This window comes from Hippocampus comes, unplaced genomic scaffold (assembly GCF_001891065.2).
Source record: "Hippocampus comes isolate QL1 unplaced genomic scaffold, H_comes_QL1_v1.1 scaffold142, whole genome shotgun sequence".
NCBI classification, from domain to species: Eukaryota; Metazoa; Chordata; class Actinopteri; order Syngnathiformes; family Syngnathidae; genus Hippocampus; species Hippocampus comes.
In genome coordinates, this window is record NW_017805482.1 from 426,269 (window position 1) to 450,456 (window position 24,188).

General features: G+C 41.2%; 1 protein-coding gene across 5 annotated transcripts in view; it reads left to right on the plus strand.

Moving 5' to 3' along the window:
* Nucleotides 1-24,188, plus strand: part of megf11 (multiple EGF-like-domains 11) — an 88,851-nt gene continuing 64,663 nt past the window's right edge. For all 5 annotated transcript variants that reach the window (XM_019876012.1, XM_019876013.1, XM_019876015.1 and 2 more), the window contains exons 1-4: nucleotides 1-183; nucleotides 18,554-18,666; nucleotides 22,880-22,994; nucleotides 23,680-23,781. In XM_019876012.1, coding sequence (XP_019731571.1) covers nucleotides 22,888-22,994; nucleotides 23,680-23,781 — 209 coding nt within the window. In that variant the 5' untranslated portion in view covers nucleotides 1-183; nucleotides 18,554-18,666; nucleotides 22,880-22,887. The remainder of the gene's footprint in view (nucleotides 184-18,553; nucleotides 18,667-22,879; nucleotides 22,995-23,679; nucleotides 23,782-24,188) is intronic.

Genomic DNA, 24,188 nt, shown 5'->3' on the forward strand with positions numbered 1-24,188 from the left:
AGAGCCAAGCAGGAGAAGGAGAAGAGAGAAGTGTGCACGCCGCTGCATCCTGTGACTCAGGTCGGATCACCAAGCATGCTGAATTTGCACTTAATCATGGAAGAGTGTGACACCGGCACCACCCGGAAATATCTCATTTATTGAGGGTGACAACTTGGCGTCCCAAGCCTAATCCACTGGGGGGTGAGTTTGGATTTATCTCCTTAATAATCGATATGTGTCCTTTTAATTGGCAGTGACGAGCAATGATGACACGTCGGCGATTGTTGCTCTGATCTATTTGGTTGTTTTTGTTTTTCTACGAGTTTGAAGCGCGCTGTCATTTTTTTTTCCTGGTGGGGCTTTTGGTGGAAGCTATCGGGCTGGTGGCTGTGATAAATTGGGCTTTCTATTTAATTGGACTGTTGGCGAGTCCGTGCTATGAAAAGAGGCGTCGTGTGCCAAAAGATGAGGGGAGGAAAACGCTCGATCAGCTAGGAGAGCTTTTCAATTTACTGCCAGCTCCACGCATTGTGTCGCACAGCTTCCGTGCTCCAGCAACGCTAACACTTTCAACGTATATTCATGCAAATGACATGTAAGTGCGTTCCAGGGTAGCTCAATTGTGAACTGAAGTGCAACAGCGTGCAATTTTCATTCTTCAAGTGAAGCCCACAAACGCCTCATTTGCTCCCCAATTGTACACTTAATTACTTGTCCTTCTTTCCTTCTTGTGAAATGTTAAGTTTCACTTTAAATGTAATTTAATTGTCTCCCACAGTCTATTATTCATTTTCAATGAGAGCTCGAGATAAAGTTTTGTCCTTCCCAGAGGATGAATGCGAGTGATGAATGTTCTGATTCAGAGCAGAAGATCCCTTGCACACGTACGTGCTGTCACACACTTCAACCGCTAGATGGCAGTAGACTGCAGGCTACAGAAGCTGATTAAACTCTCATTACTCGCTTCGTCAAAGTAGCAATTGTTAAATAATGGAGATGTTACCGCTTTGTGAGGGATTGAATCTAACCAAATCAGGCCATTTAGTAAAATAACTGACTCCCCCCATATAGCGGGGAAAAAAAAAACACATTGCAATATTGTGTGCACTATTCGAGCCGCATATATTACGGTATATTTTAGCCACAGCTCTGCTTGGCTTCTCCAAAGCCATTAATCATAATTGAATTATCTTTACATGAGTGAATGTTTAGATTATATCAAATTCATCAATGCTTGGAAAACTGAATTAATTTTATTTCATGATATCTTTGCTTGTTTATACATTTTAAGCTCGACAGTTCTCCAATTAAAAAAAATGTGTGTAGATACAAATATTTTGCCCCATTAAAAAAAAAAAAATCCCAAAGCTTTCAGTTATGAATGTAATTATTTCATAAACAATGCTTAGCTGGATGCACATTTTGCCCACCAATTATATTCCATATTGATGTTTTCACAGTAAAAAAAAAAAATCAGTGCTGTTGCAGTTTGGTGGAAATCTGAGGTGTGTGGCCATATTCAACAAGAAGACTAAGCTATCATAAAGCAGACACTTCAAGGGCAAAATAAGCCGCGCAAACTTTTTGTGTTTGTGCTTTACAGTCCAGTAAAACTCATCCACCGGAAATCCTGCCTTTAATCAATACGTGAAACTAGTGCTGATGAGTGAACGTCTGAGACTGGAGAGGCTTGACATTTCACCAAGGACGCTTTGCTTTTGCTGCTCCTTGTTATATTTTCCTATTCTCAGTGTTGATTAGGAAAAATGGAACGGATTTGTTTTAATGTGACATTTTAACAGCCGTTGAATATAGATGAAAAACACATGGCCACAAATTTATCTGTATGGTCATTTGGATCCGTTCATGCGCACTATTAATTCATTAAGAATAACCACGAGTGTTCCGCTTTATTAGTCCTTTGTCTGGTGATTGTTGCCGTGTGCTGTGCAGTGTGCCTAATGATGCGGAGTGTCCAGTTTGCAAGGCCGACTTATTTCGGAGAGCTCAGCACTCTGAATTCAGTTTGGTTTTTTTTTTTGGTTTTTTTTATAAGCTGACATGTGAACACCGCAACATATATTGTTATAATTCAAGGCAAACTTCAACTAGGGTTGTGTTGCGCTGTTTTGTTCTAGTCTGTCAAAAATGCCTCAAAAGCAACAGCACCGATGACCTTTATCCCGCGAATTAAGCTGTTTTTGCTCTGCCCTGACTGATAGCGCTTATTATTTCAGTGAAAAAAAAAAGAAAAAAACCACAGTCAACGTTTGGCAAACACCCTGGAGCCATAACAAGTGCATTAAGAGAACTTAATGAAATACATGGCGGTAGAGGGCTTGCACTTTGCTTTCCTTGTGAAAGCTGCGGCATTTAGATGTTTGTGCAGAGGAAGTGAAAAGACAGCATCGAGCTGCTCTTCTGTACAATAGGAGGACCAGACCATGATGGATTTTATGGATTTTTTTTTAGGACAATAACAATAGTTCACAGAATAAAATTCTGAGTCCTGATTAATTGGTTGATTAAAAAAATAATAAATAAAAATTATATGTATCATGTAATATAACTTCTTTATTTTTTTTTTTTAGTCCTCAAGTACAGGCAGAACATTTGACTGCTTCTAACTGCTTGAGTATGCATTTTGTTAACTTTATAACATAAAGGGGAAAAAAAATGGGCAAAAATCAGCCATTTTTGCATTTTTTGTGTGGGGGGGGGGGGAGTCGGAGAACTTTTGAATGTCATCTTTGTTTTCTGTTGTATTCAGAATCAATTCACTGGACAAGTATGGAAGAACACAAAACGTGTTAAAAAAATTGGCAAAAATATTGGGGATTTTTGCTAATTTTAAAATGGGACGTACTGGGCAATTAAATCGGTCGGACCCTAATTATCATAACTTGCACGCAGCTGACATTTATTGCTTCAGTGTTTCCCAGCCTTTATGCAGCCACGGCACATTTGATACATTTGACACATCTTAAACCACCAAATAGTGTCATGAAAATCTGATCAAATCATGTTGATCTTATCACTGTTTACTTTGCAAGCTCTGTTCATGTGTGGTCGAACATAAAGCTGGCACACAGTCGTAATATTTAATTGTTCACTGGTTCTTAAAGTCTCTGGCATTGTTAGATGAGCAAAAAGACATTATTTGTCAGATAGAAATCATAATCTTTGGAGTTTTTAAGTGGAATTGGATCCTTTCCCTGAGCATACTCGATTATCTCTCACGGCACGCTAATGACAAACATCGATAGAAATTTTGCCTTGACAAAGTTGATGCTCAAGTATTGTGGTTGTTGTTTGCTCTATTGCATTAGCGCGGTCCCTCACACAATAATTGTCAAAGCGCGATATGCACATCCCATGACAGTGGTATGCCAATCACTGCCCAAGTACAGTTCAGTTGTATTTAACTTTTTAATAAAATACATCTGTGTTTAATCTGTGCGTTTTAATTGAGTTACAGTTGCGAACTTTTATCTGCCATACATATTAATTGAAGCATTAGTGATGTGTGTTAATGTTCAAACTGTGCATAATGTTACAGTACCTTTCAATCATTTCAATACTTTTTACTTGTTCGGTTTTTTTTTTGATGATTAATTAGTCTCCTTATTTTCTGTCATTGACTGTAGGCTCTGATCGTGACACTTTGAGAGCTAAGTCCTTTCTGAAGTGTGGTATAAAAAGTTTGAGAACCACTGATCTCATCACACATTGAGAGAGAGTGCTAAAATATTAAGATCAGCTCAGAACACAACCGTGTGATGCAGTACAGTTCAACCACAACCCCGCACACGTTATTAAATGCACACCCCAATCCGAAGTGAGTCCTATTAACTTTAAGACACAATATTTGCCATTTGACCGCATTATATTGTGCAAGTGGCCATAATGTTATGCCCCGTTAATGTATTTTTATGATACAGCCCATATTGCTGAGGCTTAAGAAATCTTGCCCTTGGTGAAGAAAATACAGTACATGTTGTGCACTAAAATGTTTTATTAACAGCAGTCAAAGTGCAAAATGATGATAGATTGTTCAAGTGCCACGTGACTCGGCTGAACGGCACAGGCATTGTCCGACATCAGCAATTTAAATTCAGCTTCGTTAAGCTGTCTCTCTCACAGGTCTGACCGTGTCTGCATCTGATTACGGGTGCGAGCATTTAATTAATAATTGGACACTTGCCGACGGTCATGTTGGTCAGCCGGCACTCTGCGGAGAAACAGATTGCCTCGCTCTGATATGCAAGCGAGGAGGGCAAACGGCGAAGGCAGGCCGATTTTTGGAGATATGGAAGCTCCGGTGTGGCGCCATGTTAATCCAATTTTCCCAAGGTGCACCCCCCCCAACCCCCTCAGGGGAGGGACGTCTGCACTGATTCTTGCTGTGCACTGACGAATGAACTCATTAGTTTCTTTCTTGTTTAAAGACATTCCTACGTCCATTTTGTGGGAAGCCTGTGACTTTTTGCCCATGTAAGTGTCCACCCGCCATGGCTCCTCTGAAGCTTTTTCACTCTCACTTCAAGTCAAAGAAGTGACACTACGTTTATTTTCCAGCACGATGATGTCGAAATGAGCAGCAGCGAGCCTCCGTGTGCGCATTTGGGATGTGTTTGTGCTTTGTCGAAAAGGCTATCATTCACCATTAAGCCTGAGACAGCAAAAAATCCTCTCTTCATCTTCATCAGGATGTCTACGGCCGGTTACCTCCTGCTTGAACATCTGCAGAGGAGATAAATAGGCTTTTATCACTAATTACAGCGGACTTAGAAAATGTAATCCAATTGAATACTTTACGCAGGGGTCTCCAAAGTCTGGGTGGGGTGGGGGGGCGTCTGCAGACCCACAGCTTGTTTTGGTTGTCCCTGCGGCATGTTCTGCAAATACAATTAAATCCTGGCCGCAGGTTATTCCGGGGTAATAGCATGTTAGCATGTTTAATAAACAAAAGGGGACAAATATCAAAGTGACCCTTTGCATCCTTCAATTTCTCGACAATTAGCAACAATACTCATTTCAACGGTGTTCTTCTTTTGAAATGATTGAATCCCCGAGACGCGACAAGCACGCAGCCCATGAGGTTGATTGACGGTCAAACGATATTTAACCAACAAGGGAACCGTACAAATAATTTACAACAGCAATCTGTTCCAATGTTCGACCGCCATTTCTAAAATTTTAATGCTACATACACTAATTTGTTCCAATCTTAAATCAAGGTGAAGTCGGTCATTTTCATTTAACTGTTGTCACCAAGTAACACTTAAAAAAACAAAATAGTTGGCTCTCCAAGTACCACCAGAATGACCGCTTTTGTAATGCAGTAGTGTAGTCGGCCCAAGTGTTCATCAAAACAAGACAGGGTTTATTCCCAAAAAGTGTAATTTAAATTTTTGTACTGTACTGTAATGTTGTGCTCCGTTTGAACATGTTGGGGGAACGTTTTAATATCAATATCTTTCTCTTAGGTTGTAATGTGTCGTTGTGTCTCATTATATGAGAATGTCAATAACAGTCAGCAAAAAATGGGGAAAGAATTTGGCCATCAAACTGCCACACTTTAAGGTTTACGTACAAGTTTGAATTTTTCACCGAATTCTGCTTGTATGTACCATCATCACAAACTCCCTCTCCTATTTTGGCATTCTCGTGTAGCGAACCAAAATATTCGACACGGCTCGGTATGTTGCACTGCAAACTACAACTCAGTAAATCATGTGAAGGTGATAACTAGTATGTGACATAGTCAATGCAAAATGAGCTTGAATTCTCTTTGCAAAGGATGAACTTTTCATCCCCTTGTATTGGATCTTATTAGATGTGCTTATAATACTGTACAGTGTAACAAAGACACACTGACTGCTTAATGTTATTTGACAACGTAAAAAGGTTAACAAGAGGCCTAACAATGCCCTCAGAAGTAAGCGGGGGAACAAAAAAAAAGTCCCTGCTAAACAATGATCTTATTTCCCAGCATCCTACCGCGGCAAAGATTCGTCAAAGTCATAAATTAGCGTTAGCGTCTTGCCCCTGTTCCCTTTTCATCAAACATTATTTAATGAATATTGAATAATTTATCAGGCACGCTAACAAAAGACAGAGGCTTGAAGGGTGAGGATGAACCAAAGGAGCGCGCTTGATGAAGTTATAAGGCTCTCCTGATGAAACGTGTAATTAACATGCGAAGCTGACCTGAGTGTGAACCGCTCAGGTCAGGTGATCATACCGTGTTTCGCTCCTGTAGGTGACACTGTAATTAGACTTCACATATTATATCACGGCGTGTTATTAAGTAGCGTGATGAATGGTCTTCGGTGTGACGGGCAGAAGACCAGTCCTGTTGCCGGGCCACATTTGGGCTCTGATGACTGCGTAGAATGACATCATCACACTTTATTTAAATATATATTGTGCTAAAAGTAAACAATGAACACCGTGACACAAAAAAGCTCATAATATATTTTGATTGACTTTATCTGAAAGACAGCTCAATATTAAGCCTTTCATGCAACCCTGTAACCTGATCGCATGATAAGCTGTCCACTGTAGTAACCGCTGTCCCTGAGAGGGTTAAATAAATCACACAGAAAAGAGTGGTAACAAAGTTGGAAGTGTAGAATTCCCATTGATATATTATGATTTAATGATGAATTATAATCCACTAAGAATGTCCGGTAAAAGCTCAATTTCCCATGGACCAGTGGTTCTTAACCTTGTTCGAGATACCAAACCCAACCAGTTCATTTGCACATTCACCGAACCCTTCATTAGTGAAAAATAAAATTATGATTTTTTTTTAACAAATTCAAGACATAAAAAAACGCATTTATTTAAAAACCGAAAAAAGTAAACACAATTAATTGTAGTATGAAGTATATTTTTTAAAATTGTGCACAAAATGAACCAGCCAGTGATGGCCAAATGGGCATATCATAACTAATTGACATGTTGAGTTGGGTGTGTCGTAACCTCCATGGCAGAGGCTGCGTCGAACCCCCGAGACTGATTCACCGAACCCCTGGGGTTCGATCGAACCACTGCCATAGACGCTTGAGGAGAAATGAACTCATTCACTCCCAGCCATTTTCAAAGCAGCTTTAGAGTATTTTTATTTCGTCTGATCTCCACAGAACATAAGATAAGCTTGCGAATCGGCTTTTGGTATAAAAATAATAATTTATGTGCTGATATAAAATATATCTCAATCGGATTAGCTTTATTGTCATTGTACCACAAGATGCAACGAAATGGAACAGTCGCAACCCGTCAAAGAGACATGCCAACCAATGACCAACAGGGGAATACAGAACTTGCAGTCTGCCGGTTAGTTAGCCTTTTACACTGCCTTGATTTCTCAAATGAAAAACAAAACATAAAGAACGGGGTGTGAGGGGGAGCACAGTATTGATTTGGAACCCACCCGATAAGAGGAGATTCTCCATCAAATCTTTATCTTTAACTCAAAAGCTGTGCTGATCTCGAATCTAAAGTGATGCAATGCCGCCCGCCATCTACAGCCATCTGCCCAGTAAGAAAAATGGTTTACGAACCGGAATTTCACAGACAAGCTAGGAAAAACCCTCTTGTTAAACGACTAAGTTAAAGTACAGTGAAACTCCTCTACAACGAAATCATGTTTGCAGCAAGAAATTTTTCACAACAGGGGGTTTTTCACTGTAGCAAATTTGATCTCAGATGTAAGCACACACACACCCACACACACAAACGCATGTGTACACGCACACACAAACGTTTGTGTACTCTATTTTTATTCCAATAGTACATAAGTATGAGCACACACTTATTTGACACTTCATATTGTCAGTGTAAAAAGAAAAAAAGGGAAAGAAATTGCGAAATTTACGATCAGCATTCACTTTCACTTACATCAATTTCTTGGAAAATGTCTTTTATTTTGCTTGCTCCGTCTTTCATTTTGATCACTTTTACCCTCTCTTCCAGCATCAGAGCTCTTCTTGTCTTAGCTGCTTGACATCAAAAGGTCCGTTTTGTAGCCATTTTAGCAATGCAACGTCCATCCTCGTCTGAATCTAACAACAACAAATACTTCCTGGACCCGGTGGCTTTTCTTTCCACCATCTCACTGTCTCGAACTCGACCTCCCCTCGATCACCACCCAAGACAGCGTTGCTCAGCTGATGTCATGCAATGAACTTTTAAGCCAGCCACGGGATGCTTCGTAGTCCTCGATGGCCATAGTTAATACCCATATGCTGCAGTCGATGTAAATAAGTTTATATAACGCAACATACAATTTTACAAAAATTGTAAAAGTATTATTCCTGAATATTTATTTTACTTTCAACCACTCGACATGTTCAGTGCCATCAGTGCTAAACATACACATATAGTTCTTATTTTTTTACTATGTATTTTTGCCCTCTATGGACAATAAAAGCGGTATTGTGCTATGACCAAAACATAAATATAAATCTATATAAATAAAACATGAATTGGAATATTTCATATCACACAATTTAAAAAAAAATTTTTAGCCTTCGAGAGCTAACTATGGCCATCGAGGACTACGAAGCGTCCCGTGGGTGTTTTTAGCATGATAAAAAGTAAAGTAAATGTCCGTCGAGCCATAAGCAATTTACTCTGAGCAGCTAATCGGATGCTACGGATATCTAGCTTCAGTATCTACACACAGACAGTGAGGTCTATGTGGCCTCTTGGCCAATCGGAGGCCAGGATGATGCTCGGTAAGCCAATAGCAGAGCAGCTATGAGTATGTTGAGCCCAGGAAACTCGCAGCTGTGACCGAAATAAACATCGTTCAGTATGTAAACCAGTGTGGTGGTTGCTGTTGCCTTTTTTCGAACGAAGCAGTAGAGGTCGCTGTTGGATAAGACTTCGTTGTAGTGAATGTCTTCGCGAGGCTGGAGCAGACAAAATGATTTCGTATAACGCAACAGGGGGTTTTTCGTCGTATGGGGGGCAGGAGAATGGGAATTGTGTTAATGCATGAAGATTTTTTCACATAAGGGGGTATTTTCGCCCATGCAGGTTTCGTTCTAGAGGAGTTTCACTGTACTCTAAAACAGTCAAAAACATTTTGCCTGTAATTCATATCTTTATTGTGCAAAGTGTTCAAAAGTGATTTTGTTCATTAGATATATATTTTTTAAATTAGACAGACGATTAATCGGATATCGGAATTTTACTCTGCGAAATATCGGAATTGGCATCGGCCTGAAAAAAAAAAATTCACATCGGTTGGGCATGTTTAGACACAGCTCTCAGTAAAGTATACTGCATGCCAATAGCGCCACAGCATTTTTATTTTTAATTAGTCAGACGATTAATCGGATATCGGACTTTAATTCTGCGAAATATCGGAATTGGCATCGGCCTTAAAAAAAAGTCGATATTGGATGGGCACGTTTAGACACAGCTCTCAGTAAGATATATTACATGTCAATAGCACCACAGCAATTTTTTAAATCAATCACTAATATCTTGACAAACTAGGCAGAGTTTTAAATAAAACTCTTGTCTTATCATGTCCAATGTCTTCATACCAAGGGATTTCTCTGGATACGACTAAGAAGGGAATTTCTTCCTTCCCCATAGCACATTTAGCCGCACTGCTGCATTTTACATTTTGCATGTCGCATCGTATCAGCGCATCTCGGCCGCACGCTGAGCCTCGCCTCGCCTCGCCTATTCAATCAGTGCCAGCAAGTCAACTCTGGCCCATGTCCAAACTCTATTGATGGATTTCCGTGCTATCATCGAGGCCATTTTAGCCCAATAACACAAAGCTTATGCGTGCGCATATTCAGCACCCGTCTACCTTGCGCGTGATCAATGGGGCAGCTGTCAGGACGGTGACGGGAGCATGTGTGGGAACCGCATCTGGGATTTGGATGCTGAATAACTGCCCACTCAACAGGGTGCGCCTCTTGAATAATACAGCCGCATAGCCGTGTGTCGCATCTCCTTTGGCCCCACGCTGGCAACGCTTGTGCAGTCGCAGCAGGTCAGGGCACTCAGGACATGGCGGAGCCAGCAATAGATCATGTCTGGAAGCCGCCATGGCACGTTGGGGTTGGGTCGGGGGAAGCGTCATGGGATAGACCGCAAAGATCTTTTACAAGTGGGAGGTGCGCTCCATTTTTGTCGTTTCAAAATGTTTTGAAACCATCCAAAGAGAGTGCAGCTCTGTTGAAGTTTTCCCACCATTTTGCAGCTCGTTTTGTGCAAAAGACAGACTGTTTCTAATATTATAACTCTCTCACGTAGCTGCACTGAACAAATATGTCACCCAACTTTTTTTTTTTTTTTTTGCTCCTGTTTGTCATGAGTCGAACTGAAAGAGCGAAGACTTTTTCTGCGTACAAAAGAGTCCTATTTCTCTCGAATATTGTTCACAGCGCTTTCTAAATCCGCGTTTATTAACACCTCTCCTCTGCCGAGATGATCCGTCCGCCCCGCAGCTCAATCTGATCAGACAGCGTAATGGAAATTGGACATTTTAACAATGTTAACTTGTATCTTATAATTAATTGTTAACTTGTATCGATCGTCCTGCTATCTGGAAATGTTGCTATGCAAAGTTGGTTGCTGTGCAAGGTTGTGCGTCAGACTTTAACCCATTGAAAATGTCAAACATACGGCCCACGGGCCGGAAACGGCCCGCAAGAATGTTTGATCAGGCCCGCAGGATAATTTAAGTGAAAAAAATACATAAAAAGACACGTAATGAATATTTTTAATAAGGTGCAATTTGTGGAGTATCCGCTAGGGGACACACTGTTTTGATCAGAGTAGAAGACAACATTGTTTTGATCAGAGAAGAAGACAACAGCAGCCTCAGTCTCATGAAATGTTTTGTACAAGACATGTTCATTGAATGTCAACATTTTCCGAATGTTCTTGTGCTTCTTTAGACCAAAAAAAAAAAGGAAAGACATATTATTTTGGTTATTAACAGCAGAGTATGGTATAATTTTAATGGTCCAGCCCACTTGACATCTACCAAGGCCGTATGTGGCCCACAATGTGAAATGAGTTTGACACCCCTGCTTTAACCCTTCCCGAGAAGAAAAAAAAATGGTGTAAGAGGGGCCGCACCCCACTGCTTGGGGGAGTCGCTCCATCACAGGTCTGTAAATGGTGTTTCTCCATCATTTGCGGCTGAAATAAATCTCATCGGTTGTCCAAAGACTTTCGTTGTCAAGTTTTGAGGGCGGGCGCAATTGGCACGCACCACAAAACATTGTTGAAATGATTACCTGTCCGACTGTGTCAATTAAAACCGTGCATTATCATTGTCAAGTCAAGAGTATTGGAACATTGTCGGAGTTAAATACTGTGAATTGTTCCGAGTATAAAAGTTAGGTTTTGATTTTTAGGTCTGTCATGTCAGTGACTGGCCATGCGTGCAGTCTGAACAGGGCTGAATGGAGCTCTTATCTTTTGCTCATTTTATAAAATATATTCTGACTAAGTAGGCGTATTTTGTTCAAGTGGACTGAAGGACATTTGAAAGGTCGCAGTGGCAATATTGGACCCAGAACTTTCATGCAAATTCATCTGATTTCACTTTCATTTCACCACGCTGGCTTTGTGTTCTGTTCCAATGGAGAATATTTTTAGATTCAATGACCACGCCAGGCCATTTCTCTTTCACGTATTGACCACTTTTCCCGAAACGTTGATGTGCTACGCTAGCAGGGAAAAATAAAGGGGGGATGTGTGAAATGTAGTTCTCACTTTTAAGTAAAAGTCATTGCAATTCGTGAAGGGCAAAAATATTGGAAGACTTTTTTGGACATCCACTTGATACATTTTGTGTCATTTTTTTGGTTTGGTGGTGTAATGTGAGATGTTTCTAATATAAAATTAAAGCCTTGGCTAAAAAAGAAAAAAAAAAGGTTAGGGAACACTGGTCAAACCCAACCCCTGAGTGGTTCATTGATTAACGTGGAGGTGTGTCGTCAAACTTTTCTTTTATATTCGGGTATTTTCACAACTCCAAACAAACCTCCTTTCTCCTTTGGAGCGCTGAAAGGTTTTCATGTGCACCTAACGCACTGATGCGTACACCCACTGAGTTTCAACCCCCCCCCCCCCACCCCTCTCTTGCTCACTGTTTTCTTCACACACCGCTTACCCCGGCGACATTTGGCTTGAGTTTCTCACCGCCTTGCGTCTCACATCTTGGACACTGACACAAAATAAATGAAGACGCGCCGAAGACGACGACGCGGGGTTCAGAGTTTGAAGGCTGCGCGGCTGAGGTGCGAAAGCATTGGTGTGTAAAATTGCCCTGACAGCCGCACTGTTGTTTCAGCATCTCATTGTGAGAGTGCGTCAAGGATACTCGCCTGTTCACTGTCACCTTATCCTCCACCTTCTCTTTGTCATACGGCAAATGAAGGTGGTTCAAGTGTTGTATATAAGCCATATGTTTGTATTTTAATTTTTTTTGGTATGATTTTTGCCTTGGTGTCAGAAGTGCATTCTGTGTCATTTCGTTTGCTTGAAATTCTCCTGGATATATATATATATATATATACATATATATATTTTTTTGCCCGAGTGGGGAAGGAGAGAACACGGCAAAACACATACAACTGTCAGTGTGGTACCTGTAGTTTCTTCTCACCTCCGACAAGCAATACGACTCAGTAATTTATTTATTTTTTTATTTGTTGCTCAATCTTCCTATTCTGTCGATTTGTTTGTGTGCTAAAAAAAACTGTGAGGCTGTGGTTTGTGCTACAGAAGAAACTCCTGAATATCTAGACATTTTTGAAGGGAACATATTATGGAAAAATTGACATTGCAATTGCGATGTACGAATAGTTGGGATTCTGGTGTCCCTGCCCACCCATCAAGCGTGAAATTAAACATTCAAGGAAATTTGTTGTCTGCCTATTTCTGAAAATCTGTCAGTGGCGAGACTTCCTTCACTGTGACCAAACGGCAAATTTGCATAATAACAGCCAAAAGGTTAATTAGCTAGTGGGGACTGTTGCGGCAGCTTTAAGAGTGCCTTATTGTCAGCTGCGAGTACGCGCACGTCATGCAGAGAACGAGAAGAGGATATCGGATTTTTTTTTCTTTTTTTTTTCTTAAGTCCGACTTGACTGCCAGCGTGCGGACCCGGGGATTCAGAGCACCTCGTTGTCTGCCATGAGTGTCCGCATGACATTGAGAAAAGGCAGAAAAGCAACTCACAGCAAAGGGGAAAAACAATTCTGATGTGACAGCCACTGTGTATAGATATTTTACAAAAAATCTGGTGAATAACGTATTATTTACTAATTCGGTTTCCAGAGGCCCCCGGGAAGTTTTCCCATTTTTGGGAGGCAATGTATTAATTTTCTCTTTGCACAGTTTTAAACCTGCTCTTTGATGGCGGTGTTTATTTATATGAATTAATAATACAGTAGTACATTTTGCACCAATCAGATAAATTAACCCCTCTGCCGCTCACATCCATCGTGTGGCTGATTCCGCATTCCCAAAGGAAACGTGAAAAGGAGGATACAGCATTTCCTTTCAAGCAATTCCTCCGCATGGTTGAGAGTTGAGCCACATCTGCCCGAGAGCGAACGGGAAGGTGGTTGTCTCCTCACGAAGCCTTTGCTGTGAACGAAACAAAATAAATGAGGAACGGCTTCCTCCAATGGGCTGCGTCTCGTGTTGGCCTGCCCTGCAGTGAGGCAAGGTTATTCACATGAAAGATGGTGTTGAGATTAGTGAGCCCTGCCTCGCCTCGCGCCAATGTCCAGCAACACCGTGCTGTGTGATTTATGAGAGTCGTGATATCTGCGCTCGCCGCATGAATAAACCATGCGGCCAGAATTAAGCTCCTGTTAAACGACGCACAGCATTTTCCCGGGAGCCTCGAGCCTCCCGAGTCGGACTCCCTGTCAAGAAAGTTGTGCTGTTGTCTTATGGCACTTTCATTAGGCCGCTTATTGATGGCAGGCGGTGGAATCTTCTCTCGGCGACCTCCAAATTGCACATAATGAATGACTTTGAAGTTGAAGTTGGATTATATTAAATCGGGTAATGATTTGAAGGCTGTCTGAGTGAAAGAAACTAACGGAGACAAAAAAAAAAAAAAATAGAATGTTTTGAAGTTAACCACAATGTCAGCAGCAGCCTTTGGTCCGTTTCCATTCCCGGACTGGAACAACTCATGATGGGTTTAATTGATTTTTGATTGACTGATGCTGTTTAATCTGTCAAATGGGAGGCAAAACGGAGCGCACTACTTGGATGCATCCAGCAGAGATGCTGTTGAGTCAGTCTCAAAGTGTTCTAGATCTAAAGCAGAATAACATTTATCGGAAGTTGAGCTACAGCCATGCAGACTTTCACTCCGTCACAACTCATCCACGTACTGTATTAAATCACACTTTTTTTTCATTGTTTGACTGTTCCTGTGTCTTCTACCCAGGTGCGACTTGCATGTATTAAAACTAACTGATAACCAAAATCCCTGAACTCTAATCGTGTTGATGGAAGCAAACAAGTTGGATTCGAATCTTCCGCTTCGAGTTAACGGAAAAGTTTTTCTTTTTTAGTTTAAAATGGCTTACCTTAACTAGAATCTAACCTCATATTTGGGCCGAAGATAGAATCTTGGTCAACAGACACTTTCCCGGTACTGCATATGTACGTTCATTTTACCGTGTCATTTTATCGAACATTGTGACCTATTTGCATGAATGCTTGTCAGCCCATGGTTCAATCAATTCAGGCCATTTTTTTTTCTGTAATATCAAATTCTCCTCAGCAAAGCGATATGTGCCGTCAGTAAACGACTAGAATTATTCCCTGCTTAAATTTCAGTCAGAACATGTAGAAAATAGCAGCCGAGCCATTAAACAAGTGTTTCGATAAACAGTGTTTTTTCACAGCTGGGAGCAGGAAGTCGAGAGTTCACTTTGTAGTTGCGTTGCTTTAGTTGTGACAGAGCTGCGTGTCGATGCCTCCTCCCAGCCTCTAACACATCAGACACACATGCAGGTATGCCGCTGATGCAAAGGGAAGCACCACAGCTTCGCTAATGAGCCCTGACTCTTAATGACATCCCCCCCACCTCACATATGCACAACAGTGCTGGCTCGCCCTGGTGATCTCATTGGCACTATGTGCTGCCTCCTTACACCTGTAACCTTTGGATCAATCCAAATCTAGCAGCTCGGAAATCCATCAGCGGTGATTAGCAAACAGATTTAGCAGCAAGGATGAATTCTCATAAAAAATGTATGTCGACGCTCAGCTCACATTTAGACGATTGAACAAAGGACGCGATGCACACAAAAGCACCTCGCTGATCAGGAATTCTCTCTGTAGCTCCGCACAAGATTGCAACGGCGCACGATTTCTTTCTTGCTTATCTACAGGCACATTTTAAATAAACGACCAGCAGTGAGATGAACCTAGGATATTATGTACGATCCAAAGAGAGGATGTGGCCCTCTTACCGCGGTATGCTGAGCAGCATTCATGGAGGAGTGGAGGGGCTGGTCAGCTCGGGGACACGCCGCTTAATTGCATTGCACTTTAATAAGTCACATTCTGAAGGCACCCAGCTTTAATCATGCAGATGTCTCTGCTGATAAGCATGGTAAGAGACATGGTGGAGCTGTGGGGGGGGGGGGGGGTTCTCTCTGCAGGCGAAAGTCCAACGGTGGATCGTCGAAACTCTCAGGTGCTTGTCTTCTTGCACTTGACAGTGCACGTGGCGTCACTCCATTGCGTACACTGAACAGTTCAGTTCTGCATTGTGTGGGCTCCTGTAACTAGTTTTGCTTCCATTTATAATCCAAATCACAAGTGTAGCAAAAGGCTACATTACGGCTTATCAAAACAGAAGGTATCAAATAAAATTACATTTGCCGGCACCAAGCGACATGCAGCCTGCCTCCGCCGAGTTGTACCAATATGCAGTTTGTGAACTACTTATACACACAGTTTCGGCTATTCCTCTCTTGGGTAAAAACTTCAGGATGAATCTAAATATTTCTTTTAAATACATGCGCAGTGGCTGTGCTAGCCAGAATGATACCATGTGCGAGACCCCAACGACCAGTGAAGTCAGTTAAACAGTGACAAATACTGGACCCTGTTGATTGTGAGAGTTTAGGTGTACAGGTTGCAGCATTTTTTTTTCCTGATGGACTTTGCTTTCATTTGAACGTTGATGGTTCCGAAAATAACAGGAAAAATCAGTGTATTTGAGTTAGTGGAGCTGCGTGTGTGGCAACGCAAGATGGCCGCCAGTGGCTCCACTCCTCGTTTTGTCACCATTTCATTGACAGCAGACAGTCGAGGTCTGTCTTTTTACTGTTACTGCAGCGTGGTCGAATATTTGCTGCTGACAAGTTGAAATTTCAAGTATTTGGACAATTTTAAATTAAAAAAGGACACCTAACTGATTTAAAACAATCAAAAATAATTATTGATTAGTAGCCGGTTTGTTATCTGTTAATCATTGCACTTCTAGCTCAAACACAACAAATAACTTGAAAGAAATGGCACTTGGGCTGTTCAAGCAAAGTTGTCCTTGACATTTACATTTAGTCACCAAGCTGTTGCATTGACATTAGATGCAGCCATGCTAAGTTGAGGCCGAGCCAACAAAATATGGCACGAAATCTCATGGCACAACAGCTATGACTTGCGCATATGGTTGTATTTAAATATTAGTCCATCCATCCATCTGTCATTCTATCGATCTGGTGCCCAGATAGTTGAAATCTTTCTTGGATGAACAAAACGTCATTCAGGTTTGAAGATGATGCACAGCACAGCGTCAGCCTTTTTACAAGTTGTCAGTGGCATCCTCCTGACTAATTTACACTGGAGGCTGTGTGTCTCGTTTTGTTAGAACTGACTGTAGCGTTTGATACGGTGGACCACAGTATTGTCTTGGTTCATTTGCAGGACCAGGTGAGCATTAGTGGAAGCGCATTAAGATAAGAAGATAAGATAAGGAAACCTTTATTTGTCTCACAATGGAGAAATTCCCAATTTACAGCAGTAAAATTATGAAGAGGAGAAAGTAGAAGACAAAAAGCACATAAATAAGAGAAAATAAATAAAGTGGTTTTCAGATCCTATTTGGCCGGCAGAACTTTTTGTGTTAGCATTGGTTGCCCCACTGTCTGGTGTTCCAAAGGGTTCAATTTTGGGGCCCCTGCTATTTTCATTGTATTTGGCGCCTTTGGGATCCATCTTAACAAAACATGGTATGTCGTTGCACTGCCTTGTGGATGACTGTCAGATCTATGTCTAACTAGTGAGCTACCTAATGGTCTAACAATATACAGTATTAGAAACCAACCCAGACCGACCTCTAAGCTCTGTGTGGTGAGATTACTTTGTATGACTTTTCTTGTAGTTGAAATGAAATTAAAGTGTACCTGTGTTGGTGAAAAGTCAAAATTGCATCCAAATGTGTTTTTGGTTACATTGATGGTATTAAAGCAAATTTATAATAGCTCACAGAAACCTATTTGTCGATATGCCATGACAGCGAATGCGTGTGGGAGCATTGACAGTCGTCTTGGCATTGGAAACTAACTAACTAACTAACTAACTAACTAACTAACCTCTTAAATCATCCTTGTCTTTTATCACCTTAAATTAAATTGGCTGGTTAATGTTATATTGTATGATATGGCATAACAAATTGTACACAATAAAATCATATTTGTTATGAATAGTTTAAAAAAATTATTTATTCACTTTGTATTGTATCATTATGAATTAATAATTCAATCTATTTTATTGCTGTTAAATAAAAAGCATGATTTACTCAAATGTGGTCATTTACATGAGCTAAAAAACACTCCTCTTACTCTTTCCACTAGCAGTAAAAATTTGAATTGATGATGAAAATATACTGCATATCGTATTCTAACGGAGTCGTTTCCTTTGTAGGCAAGTCGTCAGTGAGACAAAGATATGTTAAATGAGCTTATTAGGGAGGGCAATGGAGTGTCTCTTCGCGCAAAAGAAAGACACTGAATTATTCATCGGGCCAAGAGACAAAGCAGTCACATTGTGATTCTGAAGAATCGCAAAAGTGCCCTCTGACCTCACGGTGCAATCATTAAGAGCAGTCCGTTTTTAAGGGTGATGACAAACACACAAACGCCGTGTATCCGTTCCGTGCGATGAGCCCAGTGTAGGCTTTGTTCATGAGAGCACATCATTTGGTCCCACAGCGTTGCAAGCGTTTGAAGTGTGAACGGAGTTCATTGTGGCTGCCCCTCTTGACTTAATGCAGCCTTTTATTTCTTTCGCAAAGCGCTGAAAACCAGGTAGGAGGCACATAGTAAAATGAAATGAAAACAGTGATTGGACGTGCAGGCTGCACTGAATAAATTGGCCTTTCAAGAGCAGCTTATGTGAATTATACCCCTGTGGAGATTCTCACAACCGTAACAAATGTTTGAGTCTGTGTGTGCGAGCGCGGCACGTGCGCATGTGTGCGCGCGCGCGTGTCGTCTGAGTGTCATCATAAGCTCATTAGTTTTCTTCTTGCCAACAGATCTGTGACCTGTCATCACTTCTCCCAGAGTGTGTGCATCTGAACACAACACAAAGAGCCTCCCGCCCTCCCCCCCGTCTGCTCCTCAGCATCCGCACAAGTGTTACTACTAGGTGAGTGTTAGGTCACGTTCTTCACGCTATTAGCTGATGTGTTATTGTCTCTATCTTCAAGGGCTCCCATCACTTTGCGCGTAGCTACCGTTCTTAACACACACACTCGGAAACCTCCGCCAAGTTTTAATGCTTTTTCACCTGCCAAATCAACTATCGTCTCACGAGCCAAACTTTCACCCATATCCGTAATATCTTTGGAACAAAATATGAAAAAATATGCCGATCAGTAGATATTTAATCCCCAGATACGAATCGAGGGTTTTTTCATGTTTTTTTTCGGGGGGGAGGGCCCATTATGAATCCATCCATTCATCCATCGATTTTTCTCTGAAGCGCTCACTTGCGCATACCGACAAATATGACCACTCACATTCACTTTCAATTGAATTTAGAGTTTTCAATGAAGCTTACATGCATGTTTTTGGAATGTGGGAGGAAACCCACACGAGAACGGGGAGAACATTCAAATTCCACACCAGGCGAGACTTGAACCCAGAAACCTGAATCATGTGGGGCGGCACTAATCCAAATTGGAGCTAAAAAATATACACAATGCAGATAGATTGATAGATAGATAAACAATTGAACATTTAAATGACAAAAATAGCAAAAGTAGAATGCATACACACATCTGTACTAGTTGAAACCATTTTAAGGAACAATAAATGCTGATAACTGACATTGTTTGACAAACAATGGCATTAGGCAGCACAGCGCCTCAGTGTCCATATTCTCTGTAAAAATTAATTGGCACATCCCTGGAAAAATTCCAACTCGGGATGTGCACGACTGCATTTTCAACAATGTGGGGACAATATATTGAATCTTATTTATTTTATTTATTTTTTAATAAGATGACAAATAGGGCCAGCGAGGTGCACTCGTGGGTAACATGTTTGCCTCACTGTTCTGAAGTTTCGTGTTTGAATCGAGGCCTCCTCTCACGTTCCGAAAACTGATGACACTAAACTGTTCAGAGGTGTGAATGGTTGCTGGTGTGCTCTGTGATGGGCTGGCAACCAGTCCAAGGTGTTTCCCGCCTCTTGCCAAAGTCAGCCAACCCAACTCACTCACAAGGATAAGCATTATAGATGATGGATGGATAGAGAGTAGAACCAATCTCCGGATGTTCTGAACTCCTCTTTCCATGTTATTAATGTACCGAGCAGAAGAAAGCTGCTCTCAGGAGTTGTTGCATTGCTGATGCCTGCGTGGATGAAACCCCGAGCTGACGTGTTGTTCTTTTTTTTTTTTTGACTGCCATCTACTGATGTCCACACTAAATCGACAGTACTTCTTCCGGTTGCAGCCAAGTGGTCCACTCAGTTTTACCTCGATCACTTCAAGACGTTATTCTATCAATTTAACACAATCCACAGAATTCTGGACGATCACTTTCTTGATTCATCAATTTTCACCCTCATCCCAATCAAGCAATACACATATTTGGCATCCGAATGAAACGTTACCTGTCAAGCGTATTAATATTATAACAAATAGAAAATAACTTGTCATGTTAAATTTATTTTAGATTGACATGAATATGCCCGCGAGCCTCGTGAGGATATGCGGCTCGGAGAAAGGATGGATGGAGGACGTTAATATTCCTGCCAAATGCACAATCAAGATTGGATTTGGATCAAATGTTTGTGTCACACGATGCTTACACAGAGGAAATAAACAACTGAGAATTCAGACAAGAAAAAAAAAAGAGATAAGAGATATTAAATGTTCTCTAATCGTTACGATGATTAATGATGTCATTCAAAGGTGGTTGGTTCCAACGAGTTTTGATGGAATCGTCCAAGGATGAAGATTGAACCGTAATAATAGTAACAAAATAAAAGACTTATTTGTTGCTTTATTCTTTTCCAATTGATTTTTAGGAAACTCTTGTTTTCCCATATCGCTATGACATATTGTATTTAACTCCCTCAACATCAGTTCCACTTAATTGACCGCGCTCTCGACAATCCTTCCACCTATTGATTTTTATTCCCCTCCCTCAACATCTCAACTCCCGACTTGGATAGGCGTGTCAGATTTTTAACATTCACATCATTTTAGATGACACTCACAAAAACAAAAGTGTGATTTCTGATACCTCCAAAACTCTTAGCAGGAGGTTTCACACCGCCAACCGCAAGCGTGTCTGCAAAAAAAAAAAAGAGATTCGGGACATTGACACTTCATGTAAGAGCTCCTGTGGCCTCCCACCACTTGTGAGGTCAGCCAAATATAAGATGACAGGTGATGTGCCCGTCCACTCATCCAGAACATTTGACGGTGAGTGGTCTCATCACCGGAGCAGTAAAAACGTTCTTGTCAATCAAGAAATGCCCCTCTTGTGCTTAACTCGATTATTTCAGAGGATGGTCCGGAATATAAAAGCAGCTGTCTCTTGTAACAGGCGTGCGTGCACCTTGATTAATCATCCTGTTAAGGAAATGAACATGACAGTAACCTCTGGCTGCTCGGATGGACTCCTACTCAGAGCAAGTGAAGCTCCGATTGATTTCCCCTCACTTGTGAGTGAACTACATGCGCCAATCAATGCAGAAGATTAGCCGAACATGCGAACGCTGACGTCATCGAATACGGTCGCTCGGATTGTTGAGCTCAATTCATATCAGGCGCTGAAGCGGGACACGCGTAAAACTATACGTCCGCACGGTTATTCTCCAGAGACGGGAGCCTTATAATGACAGCACGGGTGTCAGACTTCTTTTGTATTCCAAGTGCTAGTTGCTTCTAATGCGGTCGTTCTCTCCAAGCCGGATGTCGGTTTAGCGCTATTATGGCTAATAGCACGCAGGTATTAACCTATGCCATGCTGTGCACGCTCATTCTTTATAGGTAGTCCCCATTTGCTTGAATAAGACCTGCGGAAGGAGGAGATTCATCACTGTCACTCCCCTCCCATCGTACGTTATCTCCCCGTGCGTGTACGTCTAATGAAATAAGCTGCGGGTCTCAACAAATCACCGTCTCTGTCACTGTCACCGTTGAAGGTCGAAGGTCTCTCCGAAGGAGACAAAGCACGGCGACGTTGCATCTGGAGGAAAGATGTATTCCATCAGGAACTGTTTGGGGGGAATTACCGCTGCTTTGTTGTGTCTCGGGTTGTATCCCGCGAATGAAAATAATTCTGTAAACTTTAAGAGGAGGAAATGAAAACATCCGTGGAAGCATCCGTCTTATCTGATGCGTATTCAGGGTGATACGCTGTCTAATGTCTTTGAGCATGTTCAGACGCAACGTCACTGTCAAGTCTCTTCAAACAGGTTGTAAACTGCTGCACGAAAAGTAGGATGTCATTACGCATGTTCCCCAGTTTCCTCCTTTTTTAGCTCGAATGATGCCAGAGTGCGCATGTTCCAGCACTGATTTCTCAGGTGAAGATGATTTAGTGCCTTGGCAAAGGTGTGATTAATGTCAAACAAACATTTTGTTCAACAGATTGTTTTCATTTCGTAGTTTTTTTGTTCTAGACGGTCAAACAAAATCTGCAGAAGTCTACTGTTAATATGCAACACCAAGTGGCCGAAGTGAAACGTGGCGAAGAGTGCATTTCCGCAGGCTCTGCAGTTCCTTTTGCAATTTTTTTTCCCATGTTCATCAAAATGGATTAAATAATTGGTCAATTGATTTGTACAGGTGCATTTGTATGTTTACAAAGAATTTGTGTATAATAAAATAAATACATTATAGTGTAATTACTTCTAAACAATACCATAGAAAATAAGAATGAATTATTATTCTGACAAAAAAAAACAAAAAAAGTCAAATTTTTACTCCGCAAAGTTTGCCCACCCTTGGTTGAGATAAAACGATTGTCTTTCAAAATGTCATGTCACGGCTAACTGATTCTATTAGCACAATCAAAAGGTCAATCACTATCTAGTCCGGGACCCTGGTCCACCTACTATTTGTTCATCTTTCAAAGTATAGGAAAAAATACTAATGTCATCACCACAAATCTTTTAGTAAATGTTAAGACAAGTTTTTCATTAACTTTCCTATGAGCCTAAAAACGTAAAATCAACAAAACAACTTGGCTTCATGTATATTCTACGGTGCCACGGCCTCACAGTTTTCCCTTTAGAATTCATGTTGCAAAAAGAAAAAAAAAAAAATCAAAACACCTATTTTTAATCCTGTGATGCTTGCTGAATTAAACTAATGTGAATCCAAATCATGCTTGTTTCAGATCGAGTGATGGGGTCACTTGTTGTTCTGTCGACCCTTCTCCTCATTTTGGGCTGGACGGCTCACGTGTGGACTCTTAACCCCGATGACCCCAATGTCTGCAGCCACTGGGAAAGGTCAGCATATTTCCTTCCTGTTAAAAAAAAAAAAAATATGAATATCTGAATATGAAAAAAAAGAGCACCACAAGCTTGTTGAGGCTGCAGCATCTTTAGTGAAACAGGCTCTCTCCACCAAAGTCTCACTTCCATTCTGGGCCATTACAGCCGTATCGATCTGGCGCAGCCTGAGTCGCGGCGCGGTGAGGGATGGGAGGAGTTGCAGCATCAAATGAAATACGCAGGCAAATTGATCAGGCTACTCTTGTCCCAATCAATCACAGCCGCCAACAGAGCCGGAATAATTATAAGCTGCACCGGGTTGTGTCACTTGTGAGAAATAAGATGAAATAATTTCTGCCCTCGTGAGGGGGAGGAAAGAAAACTGTGAAGATATATGACCTGGATTATTGCCTGACCAAGGTGAGGGTACTTAGGATTGCGGTTCCACCTTGTTGGCATTGATATGAATCCCATAAGTGGGCTTTGTTCATGACTTTGTGGTCCGCCAATATCCACCTGCTTCCTTTGCCGCATGCATCAATAGCATGAATCACCAAAAAGGTCCTCTAAGTCCCTGATTGCACAGCTTTCGTTGCAGCTGAGCACTCACAGGACCTTTTAGTCCTGATATTTTTCTTGCAAAGCGACAAGCCGCCTTTACCGCGGGTCAACTAATGTCTCTACGTTTGGCTCTTTTTAGCTATGCTGTCACCGTCCAGGAGTCTTATGCTCACCCATTTGACCAGATTTACTACACCAGGTGCACAGACATCCTGAACTGGTTCAAGTGCACAAAGCACAGGTACGTTTGAAAATGTTTTCTCATCCGATTCAAATTTTTTTTAAAATGTAAATTGGCTAGTTCTAGTTTACTGACAACTAAAAAATAAATAAATAAATATCCAAACCTCGCTATCTAGATCCTCACCAAATTTTTCACAAGTTTTCCTTGACGCTGCAACAACACACTATAAAGTGTTGTGCAAAGGCTGTTTTGCCATTTAACTGCATCTGTCCGACTCTCTACTATCGAAATGGCAACAAATGTAGTGGTGGACAAAGAGAGTACTGTACAGTATGTATATTAATAATTCTACACAAAAAAATGGAGGCTTTTTGTGTTCATCACCAGCTTTACGTATTCATACTGTAATCGCTGTTCAACCAAATAAACCGTGATGACACTGACATCATTCATTGGCAACCCAT